Source organism: Chanodichthys erythropterus, chromosome 2 (genome assembly GCF_024489055.1).
Source record: "Chanodichthys erythropterus isolate Z2021 chromosome 2, ASM2448905v1, whole genome shotgun sequence".
Lineage (NCBI taxonomy): Eukaryota > Metazoa > Chordata > Actinopteri > Cypriniformes > Xenocyprididae > Chanodichthys > Chanodichthys erythropterus.
In genome coordinates this window covers 14,236,864-14,258,522 of record NC_090222.1, presented here as the reverse complement: position 1 = coordinate 14,258,522, position 21,659 = coordinate 14,236,864, and the positions used below count along the sequence as shown (strand labels likewise).

At 36.6% G+C, this 21,659-nt stretch overlaps 1 protein-coding gene across 4 annotated transcripts; it reads left to right on the top strand.

The window, feature by feature from the left end:
* The first annotated feature begins 758 nt into the window (after window positions 1-758).
* On the top strand, window positions 759-21,624 carry gsdmeb (gasdermin Eb). 4 transcript variants are annotated; one of them, XM_067402071.1, is made up of 11 exons: window positions 759-844; window positions 1,631-1,773; window positions 2,751-2,958; window positions 4,915-5,107; window positions 6,426-6,594; window positions 6,756-6,882; window positions 7,130-7,246; window positions 9,731-9,858; window positions 13,200-13,371; window positions 13,548-13,621; window positions 16,068-21,624. In XM_067402071.1, the coding sequence occupies exons 3-11, from the start codon at window positions 2,751-2,753 to the stop codon at window positions 16,296-16,298; spliced, it is 1,419 nt and encodes a 472-aa protein (XP_067258172.1). In that variant the 5' UTR covers window positions 759-844; window positions 1,631-1,773; the 3' UTR covers window positions 16,299-21,624. The 4 variants fall into 4 exon arrangements, with proteins under 4 accessions (XP_067258172.1, XP_067258156.1, XP_067258182.1 ...); XM_067402055.1 differs by having other exon boundaries at window positions 2,717-2,958; window positions 16,068-21,623; XM_067402081.1 differs by lacking the exon at window positions 1,631-1,773 and having other exon boundaries at window positions 772-844; window positions 2,717-2,958.
* Window positions 21,625-21,659: the final 35 nt, after the last annotated feature.

Here is a 21,659-nt window from a genome sequence, read left to right as displayed (position 1 = left end):
TACGTTTGAAAAACACTGAATTCAATATAGGAACCTCACTCAACTGATAAAAAAAACTGCATTCAAAATTAGGAACCTCACTCAACTGTAATGAATGGTGGTGACAGTATTGCTTTGAAGCCACTTTGCTACTTCTGGACTTGGGCTGAGATTCTGAAATGCATTATAAGTCTGATTGTAGAAAACAATGGCACTACTTCTATACATATCTACTTGTGTTAACAATGCTTTTGGCAAACGCAGCCCAGGATGGTTTAATCTGAATTCTGTGTTACACCAATGGTGTCAGTCTTTACTGAAACTACACAGAAAGAGAGTCCTGCAGCAAGACAGTCACCCTAAATCACCAGTAGATTGACCATAGATTTAATGTTTAAAGCAGAAGAAATATAAGGTTTTGGAATGGTTAAAGTCAAAGAAAAATGAAAAGAAAGCAGTTTATGAGGCCAACAAGCAAACATTCCTCCAATGTGCAGTACTGATCCACAGCAGATAGAAATGTTTTTGTTGCCTTTATTGCTGCTTAAAGGATATTTGACCCAAAAAGGAAACTTCTGTCATCATTTACTCACCCTCAAGTTGTTCCAAACCTGTATGAATGTCTTTCTTCTGCTGAACACAAAATAATACATTTTGTGTGATTGTTACGTCATGACTCTTATATTACCAGCTAGTGTGAAAGTAACACCATCTCACTGACGTTATCTCATCCCTCCAGGCTGACCCTCGCCTAGATAGCAAGAACATTGGTGCCAAATGTGACTGATAGCTGGCAGTTACTTCCCTCTCATGCTCTCATTTTACAACAACCTCCTTTGCCCAAATAAGCTCTAATTGGCTTCAGGTACGTGCTGTTTTTGTGTTTTAAAAGTTTTTATTAATATTAAGTATATCATTAAGTATTATATGTCTAAAAATAGCCTGTTACTAGAGTAGTCTTCATTTTAAATGACACGCAAACCGATTTAATACTGTTTGATATTTTAATTTTCTTTAAAAAAAAAAAAAGGGGTAAGGTAAATGTGGTTAAATTATGGCATTTGGTGTGTTTAGCCATGTGTGGGCCACATAAGGGCCGTCAGCCCTTTGCAGAACTCAGTCATACAAAAATAACATATAAGGTTCACATATGGGCCACGTCTGTTTTTATTATTTGGCCCTCTTTTGGTTTAGTTCTGGCTAAAAGATGTGGGTCAGATCTGGGCTGGCAAACATGATCTAAAATGGGCCACACCTCAGCTGTTTATTTGGGCCACATCTATATGCCAAAGGAAATTTACTGACTACTGTGAACCACGCCAGATACTCAAAGCTATCTTCCTCTCTTTTGGATAGTAATAGATATTTAGATATCTGACACGGTGATATATAATTAATAATGGATCAACATTTAATGGTTTTTGATTCCCAGAAAGGCAAAAGGCTACTTGTTTTAACAACCTGCTATATAAATTACAATAGATTAAATTTTTACACTAAAATATTGTTACATGAAATCCACTGCAAATTCAACTAAGTATAGAATTTCATACTTTCTATGACAACTTATGTAAAGAACCTACAGGTTGTTTACAAGTACACCCTCTCTCAAGAGACAAAAATCCCGCTCTTTGATTGACAATCTGTGCAGCGAATGAAATAATCTTTGCCAGACAAAGTGAGCCAATGACACACGTGTAGGCGGGGCTAAGCGAACAGACGCGCTGGGCTTTTGTTTCAGTTGTGGTACTAGATGACCGTCTTCACCCACAGACACGTCAAGAGCAGACGACGGTAAGCGCAATAAGTTTTCTGTTGTCTGCCAAGTTGTATTGGTTACTTTAAAATTAATTTAGTGCGTTTTTGTCAAAGCTGTTATGTTCTGAGGAGAAGAAAGGATTGCAATGTATAGTCACTACATTGTACCTGTCGGCTTCTTTAGTGTAACAGTTTCAGTACAAGACTAAATTATGTATAGGTATGAATTGGTTGTTGGTAACTACGGAACTAGACCATAATATTGTTGTCGCTATGTAAATACAGCGAGTTATTTGAACAAGTGTGTCATAATCAACATGCCTGTTATCTGTTTATTGCAACGTTAGCTAGACTAGTGTTCATGGTAAACATATGGCATTGGTTGTAATACCATGGTACTGAATGATTTTTTTTAATGAATATTCCTTTACATCTTATTTTAAGGTGTCCTTGTTATAGTGCAATTAGGATATAAAATTAAGTACTGACATGTACTGTGACTTAATATTTAATGTGGGTTAGTTGCTTGTATTATACATAATTTTCTGATATAGTAAGTACATGTTACGTGTAACAAGGACACTGAAAAATAAAGTGGGTTACAAACCCAAAAGGGTCTGTGTTACAGTGTAACTATACATTTAAGTACTGAGTAATAATTAACTACATGTACTTACTATAGGGTTAGGGTAAGGATGAAGGTTTGGTTTAGGGTTAATTGCGTGTAATTATACATAATTTATACTTATTACTTCATGTAACGTGTAACAATGACACTGTAAAATAAAGTGTTACCATAAAGTGTTACTGAATACCATGTGCCATTGGTATTTACAAGGTGCTTCAAAGAATCCCTCTCGCATTGCTATGGGAGGCTACATTACTAAATAACCATGATACTTTGCATTTTTTGTTTTTTTGTTAGTAATGCACACTGATAGAAGTAATACTTTTTTAAATGCACTTGTGCTTTTTCCAGCTAATCCTCAAAAATCTTCCTGTCTGCATTAAAGATGTTTGCTAAAGCCACTAAGAACGTGCTCTCTGAGATCGACACTGAAGGATCCCTGATCCCAATGTCCCGTCTGAATGACTCGGACGGTCTGGATCCTCTGTCCCTGGTCATCAAGCGTAACCGCTACTGGTTTTGGCAGCGGCCCAAGTACCAGCCATCAGACTTCAAACTAAATGATGTTCTCGTTGGAGATCCGATAAATCCAGGTACAGAACAACTGTCACTCTTTACTGAAAAATATATGGTCTATGAAAGCTTGAATTTATCATTAATCCATCACCTTTGAAGGCCCACTCCTTGTGAAACACAATGTAATGCATGAAACACACTTAAATGCATGTTAAATGAGAATGTATTTGTTTAAATTTAGATTAAATGCAGATAGCTAAACTTTTTTGACCCACTTCAGTACACCTTTGTATGTTATTTCATAATTCTATTTTCCTAGAACTATGGATTTATGGTAAGCTATGAATGTCATTTTTATTGATACTTTATGTCAAGTATTTAAATATATATGTAATAATGAAGTAGTACATTTAAAATCTCTAATAAAATATATTGAATAACACACTACAGTTAAAATTATAATCAAGTAATTTACACATGCTTTAGTCAACACATCAAAGTAAGTGTACTTCTTTTAAAGCACGACAAAAGCTTATTAAAACATAATGATTTAAAATGTAAAACTTTTAATTTGACATTATTACAAAGTGCACTTTTTAAAGTTTACTATGTTTCTTAACACACTTAAAGGGTTAGATCACCCAAAATGAAAATTCTGTTATTAATAATGTCTTGAATAAAAGCCTAAATTCAATCTGTTCATCATATAAAGTGATCATGTCTCTTCAGAAAATTCGGACTAAACCACTCAATTCATATGGATTCAATCTCTTTATGAACTTTTTGAAGCTTCAGAGTTTCAGTTGCACAGTCTGTCTATGGAGGGACAGAAAGCTCTCAGATTTCATCAAAAAGATCTTTATTTGTGAACGAAAGTCTTACGGGTTTGGAACGACATGAGAGTAATTAATGACAGAATTTTCATTTTTGGGTGAACTAACCCTTTAAGAGTGTTAAGAAACATAGTAATGAAAGTGTACTCTCTTTAAGTACACTTCAAAAATGGTTCCCAAAAATTGTTTGTATAACTATTTAGAACCAACCAGTGATAGTTGATGGTGATTTTGTGCTTAGGTGCAATATGTAATATTTTTGCAGTAAAATATCCAAACACCACTGGGCCAGTGTTACATATTTTGTTCAGTTGAGTGCTTACAATATCCTAAATGTTTCCAACTATTTGCAAATTTAGAGAAAACTGCAATTTTAACCAAGGCTCTGGGAAATGTGAGTGAGTCGCCTGTAAATGGCATCATATCTGCATTAACCTCGGTTTCTGAGGGAACATCTGTTTTGATACATTTATAGACAGAAATTTACTAATCATTGTCATATAGCTCAACACGTTTAGTCTTATTGTTTAAATCAAATTTTCTTGATTTTCTGTGAGTACCATGTTTTACCATGCCTCTGAGAAAAACATGCTTTTGTGAAGTAGCTAACATAACAATCAGATGCAGCTTTATTTGTAGTAACAGTAATACAGATTTTCTCCATCATATACGTTTTAAAATTAATCGCATGCCATTTATCAATACAGCCCATCCAGCATTTAATATGATATTCTAAAATCGATCAGCTTACTGAAGTGTGCAACAGTGTCTCACAGCAGCCACTGAGAGAACGCACAGAGTAACGTTATAACATCATTTTCAACACAGTCAAATGTAATGTCATGACCGTAAAAGCAGTAGCAGCGCCGGCGATTGTGGCATAATAATGCTCGTGAGGCGTGTGTTGCGCAATCGCTCCAGTGGCCTCATTCAGCTCCCACAACACTCGACCCTTCGCTGCTTCGAGTAACGTTAATAATCGCATCCATGAACATGATTTCTGCCCGAGTCCGATCCTGATTCTTTTCCACCGGCTGTGAGGTGAAGACGACGACTACCAAGTTCCTCGCTCAAACTTGGCGTCATCACGCCTTTGTTTTGAATAGGCGACCTCTAGCAGATGAAAAACCACATATTGCACCTTTAACAAGATTTTTTTGTGTGGGAGAACTGATGGAACATAGATATTTTTGTTCACAGTTGTGGTTGAAACAGACTTTTTGACCTATAATGGCAAAGTTGTGGATAACAAAAGTGGAAGTGCTGCAGCGGAAATTGGGCCAGGGAGCATTAATGTAGGGGGGTCTGGCTCCAGCAAACTTCAGTCATCGTTTGGAAACCTAAAGAAACAGGAAGTGGATGTCCAGAAGCTCTTACAGGATTCCAAATCTAGGTGAGTGACTGACCACATCCTAGAGCCACGGTCTTCTCAAGCTTGGCGAGATAAGGGAGCGTTGTGATGTGGAATGTAATTTTAAAGTGAATCTCACCCACAGTGACAGATATGGGCACTGGTGAACTAAAAAAGGGAAATGAAAGTGCTTAAAATGCACAAACAGTAGCTCATATTTCATAGCCTCGTATTCACATACTTTGGACACAGAAATGCTGTGCGTTATATAAACAGTAGTTTCAGCATTTGACAGTAAAAATATCTTCTTTTTTTATTTTTTCACTTCAGTTCATTTCAGTTGTAAAATGTGTAAAATGACTTGAACATATGGTGTCATTGTTACACGTGACATGCCTTTATTATAGTAACAGTAGATTATGCATAATTATAAGCAAATTACACTAAACCATTAATGTTTTGCCGCATGACTTAAAGGGTTAGTTCACCCAAAAATGAAAATAATGTAATTTATTATTCACCCTCATGTCCTTCCACACCCGTAAGACCTTTGTTAATCTTCAAAGCGAAAATTAAGATACTTTTGTTGAAATCCAATGGCTCAGTGAGGCCTGCATAGCCAGCAATGACATTTCCTCTCTCAAGATCCAAAAATGTACTAAAACAAAACAAAATAATGGCTTAGTAATAGCCGATTTCAAAAGCTTCGGAGCGTTCGTGTCGAATCAGCACCAAAGTTACGTGATTTCAGCAGTTTGGCGGTTTAACGCGCAATCCGAATCATGATTCGATACAAAAGATTCATAACGCTCTGAAGCTTAATGAAGCAGTGTTTTGAAATCGGCCATCACTAAATAAGTTTTTTTTTTTTTTTTTGGCGCACCAAAAATATTCTTGTCACTTTATAATATTAATATGGAACCACTGTACTCACATGAACTGATTTAAATATGTTTTTAGTACATTAATGGATCTTGAGAGAGGAAATGTCATTGCTCCCTATGCAGGCCTCACTGAGCCATCGGATTTCAACAAAAATATCTTAATTTGTGTTCCGAAGATGAATAAAAGTCTTACGGGTGTGGAACGGCATGAGGGTGAGTAATAAATGACATTATTTTCATTTTTGGATGAACTAACCTTTTAAAAATATGATTTGTGCTGTAACAACAAACTAAATTGGTTTATTTTTGTATGTCAAAAATAGGAAAAAGTCGAACTCCAACAGTTTCTTTATTTAAAAATGATGAATTGATGTAGGTGAAAAGTTCTAGACTTTTGCCACGTGTAGATGAAAACATTCTGGACAATAAAGACATGTGACAAACTTGTCACATTTGAATCTGTGCTGTGGTTTTAGAGTTCTGGACCTGCAGCACTCTCTGATCCAGCAGATACGGGAGACGCAGAGGGAGGTGTTGACGGTAGTGAAGGAACGAATCTTCACCACTCAGCCCTGCACCGTCACTGAGGAGGTTCAGGAAGGAGGTACCTGCACTGGAATGTTGGGCTTCAATAAGACAATAAAGGTTGGGCTTTCTTCTTTGGTGAAAAAAATCACACACCCCTCTTTTCAATTGACATACTCTTGGGTGTATCATAAAGTAAAAACATTCCAGAGTGGGCATGTCCAGTCGTGCTTGTCCCTCTAAAACAAACTGTCTTGTCTTGTTCTTTTGTGTCTCGACAGGTTTCAGTCAATGATAAAGGGAAGTCTTTTATTGAGTATGACACCAATGTGTCTATCAATATCCCCCCCAAAACCAATATTGCTTACAGCGTGATTGAACTCGATGTTGCGCACACTGGACAGTATGGTATTGACTGCTCTGCATGTTTTGCTAAAGCGAAGTTTTATCATTCTGTAGTAGCTCATTGAAAGTTTTGTACCAATTACGTTCTAGATCATTCTCAATTGTTTTTGCTCGAGTTTTACAAGATTTACTTTTAACATCATCAAGTGTCAAAATGGTTAATTGTACAAAAGTAAAAACATTATGGGAAAGGTTATTCTGGAGAGTCGAAGAAGCAGTAATATGATTGTACCATTGTCCATTTTGCCAGGATTGTGTCTGCTGCCAAATGTAAAAGGCGGTTTTGAAGTTGACGGGCCAGTGAAGGTGACGCAAGCTAACTCACTTAGTGCTGCACCAGGGAAAACAACCAGCAAACTGCAGAGAGGTAACAGAGACAACTAGTAGTTTTTAAGCTATTATCCCTGAAATGTGTAAACATTATAGCTTTGTAGCACAATCAAAACATTACTGTTTGTGCATTACGACTAGCATGACAGAGCAACCAAAGGTGTGAGCTTGGGGTGGATGGGTTTTTTGAATAGGATTTTGGTAAAAAGTCTGAAATAAGGTCAAGCTCAAGATATTTTCATATTTTATTCCATGACATAAAACACACCAGTTATATCCAAATTGTTGTTGTTTTTTAAAGCTTTTAAGAAAAGGTGGTTGCTAACAAGTTGTTAAATGGACTACAGAGGTTATTGGAAACATTAATGTCATCACACTGAACAGGCAAACTCATCTACACACTCAAATGTATAGCTAAGTATCATAAACCGTTGATCACAGAGCATATTTTTTTACCATAATTCAAATCCTATGAAAAACGTCCAGGTTGGCCTACAACCCAAATTCTGGAAATGTTGGGACGTTTTTTTAAATTTGAATAAAATGAAAACTAAAAGACTTTCAAATCACATTATACAATATTTTATTCACAATAGAACATAGTTTAAACATTTGTTATATTATCTGAGAAATTTTACAATTTTGTGCACAAAATGAGCTCAGTTCAAATTTGATGACTGCTATAGGTCTCAAAATAGTTGGGACGAGGGCATGTTTATCATGGTGTAGCATCTCCTTTTCTTTTCAAAACAGTTTGAAGATGTCTGGGCATTGAGGTAATGAGTTTTGCATTGTCCAGCTGAAATACACAAAGCCTTCCCTGAAATAGACGTCATCTGGAGGGGAGCATATGTTGCTCTAAAACCTTTTATATACCTTTCAGCATTCATAGTGCCTTCCAAAACATGCAAGCTGCCCGTACCGTATGCACTTATGCACCCCCATACCATCAGAGATGCTGGCTTTTGAATTGAATTCTGATGAGTCCCTCCTCTTCAGCCCGGAGGACATGGCATCAGTGATTTTCAATAAGAATGTCAAATTTGGACTCGTCTGACCAGAGATCACTTTTCCACTTTGAAACAGTAAATTTTAAATGAGCCTTGGCCCACAGGACATGAGAGCACTTCTGGACCATCTTCACATATGGCTTCCTTTTTGCATGATAGAGCTTTAGTTGGCATCTGCAGATGGCACGGCGGATTGTGTTTACCGACAGTGGTTTCTGGAAGTATTCCTGGGCCCGTTTAGTAATGTCATTGACACAATCATGCCGATGAGTGATGCAGTGTTGTCTGAGGGCCTGAAGACCATGGGCATCCAGTAAAGGTCTTCAGCCTTGTCCCTTACGCATAGAGATTTATCCAGGTTCTCTGAATCTGTTGATGATGTTATGCACTATAGATGATGAGATTTGCAAAGCCTTTGCAATTTGACGTTGAGGAACATTGTTTTTAAAGTATTCCACAATCTTTTTACGCACTCTACAGCAGAGACTCTGCCTCTCTAAAGCCGGTTTCACACTGTGCGATTTATAATAGTCCTTTACGATTGTTGCTTGTCAGACTGTACGAACATTATCCTCATGTCACACTGTGGGATCTCAGCTGCCCTATATGTCAGACTGTACGACAGTCAAGATGCGTTAAAAACGGACACGCGCTTAAAAACTTGTCCGGAGTTTTACATCAACCCACGCACATTCGGTTACAGTGAGCTGCATTACACGCGGGACTGAAATGGTGGCTAACAAAGACATGTCTAGCGTTAGTTTTTTTTCATGGCTTGTCTTGAAAGACAATTTGACATTTGTCGTGGAAGTCACACTGCAGGACTGTGCGTCAAATCTTATGACACTGCCAGAATTTCGTAGTAGGTAAGATTTGATCGCAACGGTCATTATTTGGCTCTATGTGAACATGTCAATCTAGCGATCAAAGACTACAGATTTTAGCCTATGATTATAGGAATCTTTTAGGATTCTCAATTTTTCTCAGATGACAATCAACTTAATTAGTTGCTAGATGTTCTCCCAGCTTAATCTTTTCAAAATGTCTTGCTTTTTCAGCCATTTGTTGCCCCTGTGACAACTTTTTTGAGACCTGTAGCAGGCATCAAATTTGAAATGAGCTCATTTAGTGGATGAAAGTGTAAAATTTCTCATTTTAATCAATTATTTTATTTATATTCTATTGTAAATAAAAAAAATATTGGCTTCACTTCATGTGATTTGAAAGTCTTTTAGTTTTCATTTTATTCAAATTTAAAAAATGTCCCAACGTTTCCAGAATTCGGGTTGTACAAAAATCCGTCATCCATGCAGCACTCTATTCAGGCACATTACTGACGAGGAGTTAAGGCACATCACCTTTAAAGAGTTTGTTTGTTTTTATTACACATTAGTTCTATATTGACCTAATGGAGTATGAGCAGGGAGAGTTGGTGAATACTTTAGAGTATACTTTATTTCTATAAAAAAATTGCTGATAAACATTATTTACACCTCTTTCTCTCTCTTTAGATCTTGAAGGACTCCAAGGGCAGTTTACAGTTCTCTCTAAACTCCCATCCAACACACGCCGCTCATTATTTCAGCAGATCTCTCTGCTCCTGCAGAACAGTGTAGCCATCAGCTTGTTGGAGGATGCGGTGAGTGAGCTAGGGAAACATCAGATTTTGTTTGTTTGTTTGTTTTAAGTGAAAGACTATGAATTATTCAATTTAATAAATGTGTCATCCATTATTTAATATCAAAATGTTTTTGTGTATATATTTCATTACAGTTACATTTTAAATGGGTGGTAATCAAATTACAATTACATCTGAAAAGTATTTCAGATTACCAAAGTGATTACTTTGAATTTTAATGTCATAAACATTAATGTAAACTGTGGCAGGCAATTAATGTAAACATCCTAAGCTATAGTTCTGCTTAAAAGTTTCTTACCCCTTGCAGAATATGTAACATTTTAATCATTTTACAAAATAAGAGGGATCATAAAAATTGCATGTTATTTTTATTTAGTCCTGTCCTGAATAAACTATTTCACATAAAAGATGTTTACTTAGTTTAAAATAACTGAATTTATAAAAATTGCCCCATTCAAAAATGTACATACTCTTGAATCTTAACTGTCCTGTCATTACTGGATGACCCATGACTATTTTCATGTTTTGCGATAGTTGTTTGTGAGTCCCTTGTAATTGTAAAAATGTTAATTGCGACTTTTTATCTCACAATTCTGACTTTTTTTCTCAAAATTGTGAGATAAACTCACAATTGCAAGTTATAAAGTCAGAACTGCGTGATTAAAAACTTGCAATTCCTACTTATTTCTTACAATTGCGAGTTTATATCACAATTATGACTTCTCAAAATTGATTTTATATATCAGAATTCTGACATTTCTCAATATTGCATGTTTATATCTCACAATTCTGACTTTACAACTCGCGATTGCAACTTTATATCACAATTCTGAGAAAAAAAGTCAGAATTGTGAGATAAAAACTTGCAATTGCCTATGTTACATATTTATTAGTATTCCAAGGTATTCTAAAGTGTTTAGATTAAGTTACAAAACTTGGGTAATCTAACGAAATACGTTACAAATTACTTTTTAAAGCATGTATTTTGTAATCTGTAGTGAAATACATTTTAAAAGTAACCTACCCAGCCCTATACTGTATATATAATATATTCAACAAGGTGCTGGAAACATTCCTCAGACACTTTTGATCCATATTGACATGATAGCATTACACAGTTGCTGCAGATTTGTCGGCTGTTCGTACATGATGCGAATGTCCCATTCCACCACATCCCAAAGGTGATCTATTGGATTGAGAACTATTGACTGTAAAGGCCATTTGACTATAGTGAACTCAATTGTCATGTTCAAGAAACCAGTTTGAGATGTTTTGAGCTTTGTGACATGGTGCGTTATCTTTCTGGAAGTAACCATCAGAAGATTGGAATATTGTGGTCATAAAAGGATGGACATGGTCAGCAACACTCCTGTGGCATCTGAATATCTCAGTAGAAATCGAGACTCATCAGACCAGGCAAAGTTTTTTAATCTTCTATTGCCCAGGTTTAGTGAGCCCGTGTAAATTTAGCCACTGTTTCCTTTTCTTAGCTGACAGGAGTGGCACCAGTGTGGTTTTCTGCTGCTGTAGTCCATCTGCTTCAAGGTTCGACGTGTTTGTGCGTTCAGAAATGTTTTTCTGCTGACCTTAGTTTTATTGAGTGTTTATTCGAGTTACTGTTATCTTTTTATCAGCTTGAACCAGTCTGGCCATTCTCCTCTGACATCTGGAATCAACAAGGCATTTTCGCCCACAAAACTGCTGCTCACTAGATGTTTTCTCCTTTTTTAACCATTCTCTCTAAACCCTAGAGATGGCTATGTGTGAAAATCCCATTAGATCAGCAGTTTCTGAAATACTCAGACCAACCCGTCTAGCCAACAACCATGTCATGTTCAAAGTCACTTAAATCACCTTTCTTCCCCATTCTGATGCTCAGTTTGAACTTCAGCAGTGGTGCGTTTCCTAAAGCCAACTATGGTTTTATGTTCCGTCATTACCAACACAATTCAATGGAACTTGCTGCCAGAGTTGGCTAACAGTGGTTTTGGGAAATGCACTCTTGATCATCTTGACCATTTCTACATGTCTAAATGCACTGAGTTGCTGCCATGCAATTGGCTGATTAGATATTTGTGTTAATGAGCAATTGAACAGGTGTACCTAATAAAGATATACACTTACTGGTCACTTTAATAGATATAGATACACTATATTGCCAAAAGTTTTTGGACACCGGCCTTTACATGCACATGAACTTTAATGATTCGTTCCACCCTTTGCAGCTATAACAGCCTCAACTCTTCTGGGAAGGCTTTCCACAGGGTTTAGGAGTGCGTTTATGAGATATTTTGACCATTCTTCTAGAAGCGTATTTGTGAGGTCAAGCTCTGATGTTGGCGAGAAGGCCTGGCTCACAGTCTCCGCTCTAATTCGTCCCAAAGGTGTTCTGTGAGGTTGAGGTCAGGACTCTGTGCAGGCCAGTCAAGTTCCTCCACACCAAATTCACTCATTCATGTCTTTATGGACCTTGCTTTGTGCACTGGTGCGCAGTCATGCTGAAACAGGAAGGGACCATCCCCAAACTGTTCCCACAAAGTTGGGAGCATGATTTTGTCCAAAATGTCTTGGTATACTAAGGGGCCAAGCCCAACCCCTGAAAAACAACCCCACACCATAATCCCCCTCCACCAAACTTTACACTTGGCACAATGCAGTCAGGCAAGTGCCGTTCTCCTGGCAACTACCAAACCCAGACTCGTCCATCGGATTGCCAGACAGTGAAAGGTGATTGGTCACTCCAGAGTACATGTCTCCACTTCTCTAGAGTGGCGGCGAGCTTTACACCACTGCATCCGACTCTTTGCATTGCACTTGATGTAAGGCTAGGATGCAGCTGCTCTGAGATGGAAACCCATTGTATGAAGCTCTCTACACACTGTTCTTGAGCTAATCTGAAGGCCACATGAAGTTTGGAGGTCTGTAGCTATTGACTCTACAGAAATTTGGCGACTTCTGCACACTATAAGCCTCAGCATACATTGACCCCGCTCTCTGATTTTACGTGGCCTACCACTTCGTGGCTGAGTTTCTGTTGTTCCTAATTACTTCCACTTTGTTATGATACAACTAACAGTTGACCGTGGAATATTTAGTAGTGAGGGAATTTCATGAATGGACTTATTGCACAGGTCGCAACCTATCACGGTACCACGCTTGAATTCACTGAGCTCCTGAGAGCGACCCATTCTTTCACAAATGTTTGACTAATTTATTTCATCCTTGTTCAATAAAAGTATTTCTAAAACAATCAAAAAATCTTCTGAATGGTAATTTATAGTAAAAAAAAAAAGATAAGACTCAATGTTTGACATCCTTGTACTTGTTTGTCCCTCTCTCAGCTAGAGGACCTGTGCAATGGGATGCAGCCTGATCCCAATGCGTTAGATGAGGTTCCTACTCTGAAGGCCACACTGGAGCTTGTACAGAAGGCTGCTGGTTCAAACTCTATTGGACAGCAGATGAAACCCAGTGCTCTTACTGCCACCCACCTGCTTTTCAGCTCCTTAGATGGTGAGTTCAGTTCAAAAGACAGAATTTTGACCAATATAGGTCATAGATTGAGTCAGGTATTTATATGAATTATTGTCAGCCACAAGGCCAGAATGACATTCACCTGAGGATTGTTTGTTGTCATACATCTGCTGTCAAATTGACCTTTGTTCCCATAAACTCTCATGTCCATGTAGAGATGACCGACTCTGCCCTGTTTGAGCTCAAATCCTGCTGCAGTTATGCAACCCTGCAAGCTCTGCTCCATCTTGTAAGTATTCTTACATAACAGTACTCCAAAATATTTAAAAATATCCAAATATTTTTTGAAGTATTCAGTCATGACGCTAATTTACAGAACATCTTGCAAGGCTAATTAGCCTTGGGATCCCTCTGGTATTTCCTGTGGGAAGTTTGGATATCAGAGTGAAAAGGCTTGTGGTAAACATTATTTGAAGAGACTTTCACATGTTGTTTTGCAACATAAAATTGCACAGATCCTTCAACATTCACATCTGATGTTTGACAATTGTTGACAAACTGCTAAAAGATTACAACCACTTGGATGCGAGTTTACATGATTTACCTTACATCCTAAACCATAAAGTCACTGTAAAATCAACAATTTAATTAACTTTACAGTTCAAATAATACAAGTTGACAAAAAACAAGTTATAAAATTATAAACCTCACATTTCTGCCTTTTATAGCATTTTTTTTAAAGAAAAGGTATGTCAAAATGACAAATGGTTATACAAATTAATTTAAAATGATGTATAATAGTTTAGATGCCTTATTATTTTACTTTTTTTTTTTTTTTTTTACACAAATTAGCTTCTTATCGATCCACAGGTTCACATTTACAGCACTGCGTGTAAGCAAAAATGGCAGACATACTGAAGAAACATACTGAAAAAAATTGCTAATTCACTCTTTAACAGTAGATGGCGGTTATGAAAAAGCAGAAATATAGCAGTTTCCCCATTTGTCCCAGCCAACAAAGCAGCACTGCGCTTGTATAAACTACTTTATTATTAGGTATTGGGAAGTAATATGAAAAGAAAATACGGTCTAAAATGAAAGGTGGCATTTGCAAGTATGATATAAACACCTTGAAGTTAACAGTCCTAATTCATTAATGGTAGATCAAAGCAATTTTCTCATTCGTTGTGATAGTGAACTGCTCTGCCTTCCCTCGTAAAAACTAATATATAAAAAAATAAATAAAAAAATTCATACCAAGTCTAGTTTCTATTTTCTGTTAAATCTATTAACATTTACTGACATATCACTTGAGACTTACTGATAAAAGTTATAATTAAAACTTTATTTGGAGCATTTCTTTATCGCACAATGCACATTTCTTAAATATTAAAGGTGCTCTATGTAAGTTTTTGACTGTACTAAAGCATAGAAATACCATAATGTGTTTGCAGATATTGAATATCAGATGTCAGAATTTCTGTTTTTGTTTTGGTCTGTGCAAGACCGCACGTTGCCAATTTACTCAATAGTATTTCATCACCCCAGGTTGCCAGTCGGCGGAAAACGCATGCAGCGAATTGCAGCCATGGAAGCCAGCGAACAAACTGGCAAACAATATTTTAAATTTGTACTGCAGTACCTATTTCAACCACTAGCTGTTATTCTTACATAAAGCACCTTTGTTTGAGCTGTTTTAACTGAAAGCAACTAGAACTGACATGTTAAATACGTCAGTGTCATTGTTTTGACTCAAGATGTACACCAGTAATGTTTTTTCAAGGATATGTTTATAAAAGCTACTTAAATGTCCTATTTTAACTAAGGTCTAATCCAGGCTTAGTCTAAGCCCTGTCTGTGAAACCAGGCCATAATGTGTTTTAATGTCACTATTAATAAGGACTGTATGATCTTTAAATGCAAGATATTTAAAGTTTACTTAAAGCATACCTGCAATAGTTCCACTTTAGCATAATCAAATAAACTTTAAGTATATCTTTAGCACTCAGCACTATTTTCATACAATTAAAGTGCATTAAGTACAAAATTAGTTGTTCCAATTTAGCAGACTTTAAGTATACCAGTTTAGTATATCAAAAGTACAATTCTAGGGCATTTTTATTAAGTACATAATACGTAAATGTATTTGTAGTATACTTGGCATGAAATAAACGCATTTCATATACATTATAGTACATTTATTTTTCACTAGGGTTTTGAAGTTAATTATCTTAAGACATTTTTTAAATGAGAATTAATATTTTTGTAAAACCATTTAAGGCTTTAAGGACCCGTGGGGACCCTGAAATCTTACTGGTAACAGTCTATAGTATTCTGATTTATTGAAGTAATTGGTTACATTGTTCTCTTGTGTCAAATATTAAAGAGATACAATTATAAAAGTTACCCTTACCAACTTTTAGCCCCTTACTGGAAAAGTTAATTTGTACCCCTGAGAACACGTTTTGTTGATAATCGCAAAGCACTCCATGACTTTGTTCACAAGCATTGTAAAAATCTCAAGTAATGTTAACTACAGGTCTTCATTTATTTAATTTACTTTTATAAATCCAGAATCATCATTATAAAAACCCACAGAAAATCCCTAATCCCTCATCATTGGCTTAAACATGCCAATTATCTTCTGGCTTGTAGGATCTCAGAGCAGTTCTGTACCACATGTAAGAAACAGAGCTTCTTTTCTCTGCCTGTGTGACTTGTCCATTTTTGTGCAGGTGCAAAATATGGCTTCAAATAAGAAGTCCTCTTCGAAAGATGCTGCTCTGGCTGTCTTAGCGGAAGAGAAGGTTTTCAAGAAGATTACAGCACTCTTTGCTTCTTGTGACGTGACCTTGCTTAAGGAGAAGGATTCACTTGTTACTAAAATCAGCAACACACAGGATCGCCTCCCCCTCATGCTATGCATTGCAATCAAAGGTTTGGCATCTCTAGCGCCCCCTGTCTGACTGGAGTACAAAAAAACAAAAAAAACTGGCACAAGCCATTAACTTAGAAGGACCAAAGGGCCTTAAAGCCTGCAGGTGGATGAACTGGGGCCCGTTTCAATAAGGAGGTTCAAACAAGTCTGAGTTAAAACTTGAACTCTGAGTTGACTTACCCTGAAATGGGAAACTCTGAACATCTGAATTGAGTTAGTTCAGTCGACTCTGAGTTAAGCGCGTGCACCACGACTATGAAAAGCCATCATCAATGGAGCTCTGATATTACGATTCACCATGGCAACAGCATGTGACAAAAGGACAATGCAAGTTTAATTCTTATCACTGTTATAATATCAGAGGTGAAAACTGGCAGAACGGTAAGTTATTGAACTTTTCATGGTATCCCACATGCAAAAAAAAAAAAAAAAAAATGCATTTTTTTATTTTGCAAATTATGTTCTGTTTACCATGTAGGCTCAAAGTAGCAGTACTTTTCAATAAGTTTAATTAGGTATTTAGATAATTAGGCTACTATTTATATTTTATGCTGGCAGATACATACTATTTGCACCTCAGTATAGTTGTACATTAACAGGATGCAACTAGATGAGTAAAGTTCGTAGACAAACTTTAACTTGGCTTGAAAAAGCCTAGCCAGAAAGTTTGGAGTAGTTTTAAAAGCTTTTCAGTTTGAAATAATTTCAGTTTAGTTTAGTAGTTTAAAAGCTAGATAGTGTGTGAGTGAGTAAGTGTGAGTGAGTGTGTGTTGATAAATATAGTTGGTTAGATAGTTAGATGGTTAGTAAGTTAGATCCATAGATAGATAGTCAGATAATAAGTTAGATAGTTAGATTGTTTGTAAGTTAGATAAATAGTTACATAGATAGATAGAAAGTAAGTTAGATAGATAGTTAGATAGAAGTAAGATAGTTAGATAACAAGTTAGATAGATAGTAAGTTAGATAGATAGTAAGTTAAATAGATTGTTAGATAGGAGTAATATAGTTAGTTAGATAAAAAAGTTAGATAGTTAATAAGTTAGATAAATAGTTAGATATTAAGTTAGATAGTTAGACAGATAGATAGTTAGTTTATGAGTTTGAATGGTTTAGTAATAGTACATAGAATTGCAGCTTCATTGAGTCTAATGGGCTTCAGTGTGTTTAGATTTGAATTTGTGACAACTGGAGGTTGATGGCTAGATAGTTAAGCCGGGCACACATTTAACGACTAGCTAAAACATTCTAAGACTGTGCTCAACATACAGCGATTGTTTCCTGCGACTGAAGCAGATTTAAATACTTACACACGGAATTTGAACACCGACTGTAATCACAGATTGAACGCAACTGGCTCTAACTGGACGCGTTTGAGCGCGATCAGTCGTAAGTATCAATTTACATTCATATTCGCCCTTACAATCGTTAAGTGTGTGCGCACCTTTAGTTAGTTTGAGTTTGAATGAGTTTGAATGGTTTAGTAATAGAACATAGAATGGCAGCTTCATTGAGTCTAATGGGCTTCAGTGTGTTTAGATTTGAATTTGTGACAGCTGGAGGTTGATGGCTTGGTTTTTCCAAGTTTTGATCAGCATTTTTAGGAAAACTGTAAGTTGGATCAGTTTGAAAAGATAAAGCAACCACAGTCAGAACATTCTGAAGGTCTGAACCAAGTTTGGTGGTTGTAGCTTTAAAGCTCTAGGAGGAGATAGTGTTCAAATCTTTGGTCAGAAGAATAATAAGAAGTTTATATAGCAGATCAGTAAGTTGTCTTTTTCAAGCCAACTTATTAATTAATAAGAGGAAATGATTTTATCATTATTAAACACTCGTTAGGCAATTTACTTAAACTTTTAGAACATGAATACCTTTCTGATGTGATAAGAGATGAGAAAAGGGAGAAATGCGGGCTAGGCAAAAGGCGGACTCGAACCTGGTCAACATATCACAAGTTAGTTCTCTGCTCCCAACACGCAACTGCCTACACCACTGAAACCATTAATCACATGTGTTGATTTGAACATTGTGTCACATTGTGGACTGAACTACTGTAAATTCGCACTTAGTAATAGACTCTCTGAATAATCCTGTTTTCTGTTTGCATTAAGATTTTTATTACCACACTGGCAGATAGTTCTGTAAAAACGCAGTATAATGCACTTAATTTAGATCCCCTGGGAAACAAGACTAAATATCTTATATAGAAAATCCATCTTGATTTAAGAAGAATTTTTAGATGCTTGAAATAAGACAAAAAAATACTCTAAGAAAAGTGTTTTTGCAGCATGAATGAGGTATTTAAACATCGCTTGCGCTTTAAAAAGGAGGAGGAGACCGAAAGAAACTCTCGGTTTGCCGAAGAAAACCTGCCCGCAACCAGGTTAGGTTCACAGAGTAAGTTACCATGGTAAATGACTCGGAGTATAAGTTACCTCTCTTTCAGAAACGGGCTTGACTTACCCTGCTTTCTTGGGTTTAACATACCTCCCATTTTGAAACGGAAAACCCAGAGTTTCCCTCATTTCAGAGTTAACATAAGTTTTCACTTAACCTCCTTTCTGAAACGGGCCCCTGCTCTCTGCGATGACAAATAATAATACAATAAATAATGGATGCTTAAGTGGCCTTTCAGCTGTTTTGTGAATGACACAGTAAAAACAATCATTTTGAAATTGTCTTTTTGTAAATTGACTTTTTAATTTCATGTTTATATATTTGTTGTTATTTTTTAAAGTACTTCTGTAATATCAAATCTTTTAAAGTGGATAGCCAATACTGTGAAATAATGTACAATAAATTCACGTATTTGGGCTGGTTTTGTAATTCACTGTATCTGGTTTCCTGCCTTTGATTTTTCATAAAAAAAAAAAAAATTTATATTCTGGTATGCATAAGATTAATACAATGATTCAAAATTAAGATTAATTTATTAGACAGCCATTTAATTTCAGAAAATACAACTCTCTGTATTGCAAAATATAGAATTTTCAAGTGAATACAAGCTGGATAAAAATCTGAGTTATACAGCCTTGAAAAAGACATTGGAGCAAGTTGCCAGAGACAGAGATACATCACTACAGACAAAAAAAAAAAAAAAAAAAAAAAGACTTGTATGCATGAATCTGTGAGGCCAGGTAGCTTGTGATCATGACACACTTGGTCTATATTCCATGTTAAAAGGTGATTTTGTGTCCATGTAAAAGGCATTTAGCTAAATACAGCTCTTATTCTGTATACTATGACATACAAACAGCACAATAACTGAGCTCATAATTCTACAACAATATAATTGAAACCATGATATTGGTTGCACTTAATTTTATAGTACATGCACTTACACAAGAAAGTACTAAGTATACTGCAAGTAAAAAGTGCTGCGTCGCAATTCAGAGGCTGCATTCTTCGAAGGCCAAATGAGTCACCGCTGCGCAACGGAGGAAACAACAGACGGATCAAGTAATGGGTTTCAACTTACTCCAATATCTAATGATACAAATGTAAAAAAAAAAAAAAAAAAAAAAAAAAATCTTACCAAGATGTGATTATATATCATTTATTATATACATAATTTAAGCCCAAAGTATACTTCGGCCGTCTGCGCGCCATCCACATGACGTAATTTTCATCATCAGGAGGGTCTGCGGACGTCCGTGTGCAGCCAGTTTTTAGACCACATGCACAATAGCACGCAAGTGACTGGAGCGCTTGAACGAAAAACTGTGTTCGAGATGGAACGTGGTAAATTAAGTATACCTGGGCCTTTAGGCAGTTTGTGAACCATTCTGTTTTCAGACAGTTTAATATAACTTTCAAAAAAAGTCCAACACAAACATTACTGCCACTTATCAACGGCAGCTGTCACAGTTGCTAGGTGCCAAAAAAAACAATCCTCCTTAGGCCATCCCATTTAACAACGCTCGCTACAAAGGCATGGCCTTTGAAGTCCATGTCCTTCGAAGGATGCAGCCTCTGAATGGAGACGCAGCTAAGGTAACTTGGACTTAGGTTTGGGTTTAGGGCAGGGATGGGCCAACGACACTCACTTTCCTGCAGATTTTTGCTCCAAACCTAATCAAACACACCTGAACCAGCTAATCCAGGTCTTCAGGATTACAAGAAAGCTACAGACATGCGAGTTTGATCAGAGTTGCAGCTCAACTCTCCAGGACACACGTTGACAAAAGGCGATGTAGTTTAAACAACAACGAAGATTGACATAACTTCTGGAGAGAAACAACTCGGACAATGGACAAGGATGAAACTTTCTAGTATGTATGGGTCAAGCACCTGACAGCATCGAATCAACATCTGCTGTACGCATATGCCAAGTGTTTAAAACTGAAGTATAGTTTGGGCTCAACGTGTACTTCAGTTCTTACACGTACGCTAGAGTATGCGTACCAACGTGCATTATGTTAATTTCATTATCAGCATAGTACATATAACTATACACATGCAAACAGAGGGCCTGTCCCAATACCCACACTTGTGGCCTTTCTGTACTTGACCACATGTCTACTTACATATGTTTGGCCAAAGTGTTCAAGTGGATGTAAAAGACTGCAAGTGTTTTAAGACTTTTGTTCACTCAATGGAACACAATGTAATTGAAGCACCACAATCACTAAAACATCTTGTCTTTTGCAAACGTTTAACAAAATACATATAATATCTGTAGTCTCATCTCTCCAAATTATATGCAACATTTAATTCAACTTGCATTGGAAAGTTTTCCTTAGAAATGTCACGAAATCAGGGCATGCAAGTTCCTTAATGTGATGAATTATGGTTTACGCTTAGCCTCAGAGACAGCTCCAACATTTGGTGTGCGTTAAGTGTACTGCACTTTGGTATTTTTCAGACATGGGAAAGTCTTGTGCAGTTACTTCCTGTTCCATGCACACAATCTCAAGTGGCCAAAACCACAAGTGTGGGTATTGGGACAGGCCCAGATTTTTCAGGCCGCACCTATTCTGTATGCTCATCTTGCACATGAGCCTTTGCACTAATTTGTTTGTCCACAAGGTGGAAAACCTGGCCCGGCATGTTATTTCACAGTCAAACAAGAAACAGATTAGATGAAACAACAACGACAGACTACTGGAGATGTTAACAACAACACACACCTACATTTTTCATATTCTGCACACTCAGTTTTTGCATACACCTTGAATTTTTTCTGCAGTAATTAGTTTGTCCATAAGGTGGCGACACTGGCGCAGACATTAGATGTATTCAGCTGTACACAGACCAAGCTTTCACGTCAGAATGAGATTAGTTCAGTTCAGAATTAAAATTCCCTGATAATTTACTCACCCTCATGTCATCCAAAATGTTCTTTCTTTCTTTAGTCGAAAAGAAATTAAGGTTTTTGAAGAAAACATTC

Coding starts and splice junctions, on each gene's coding strand:
- gsdmeb (XM_067402071.1), top strand. CDS start 2,751: ATGTTTGCTAAAGCCACTAAGAACGTGCTCTCTGAGATCGACACTGAA. Junction 9,859..13,199: donor TCAGCTTGTTGGAGGATGCG/GTGAGTGAGCTA, acceptor TCCCTCTCTCAG/CTAGAGGACCTGTGCAATGG. Junction 13,622..16,067: donor TGCAAGCTCTGCTCCATCTT/GTAAGTATTCTT, acceptor ATTTTTGTGCAG/GTGCAAAATATGGCTTCAAA.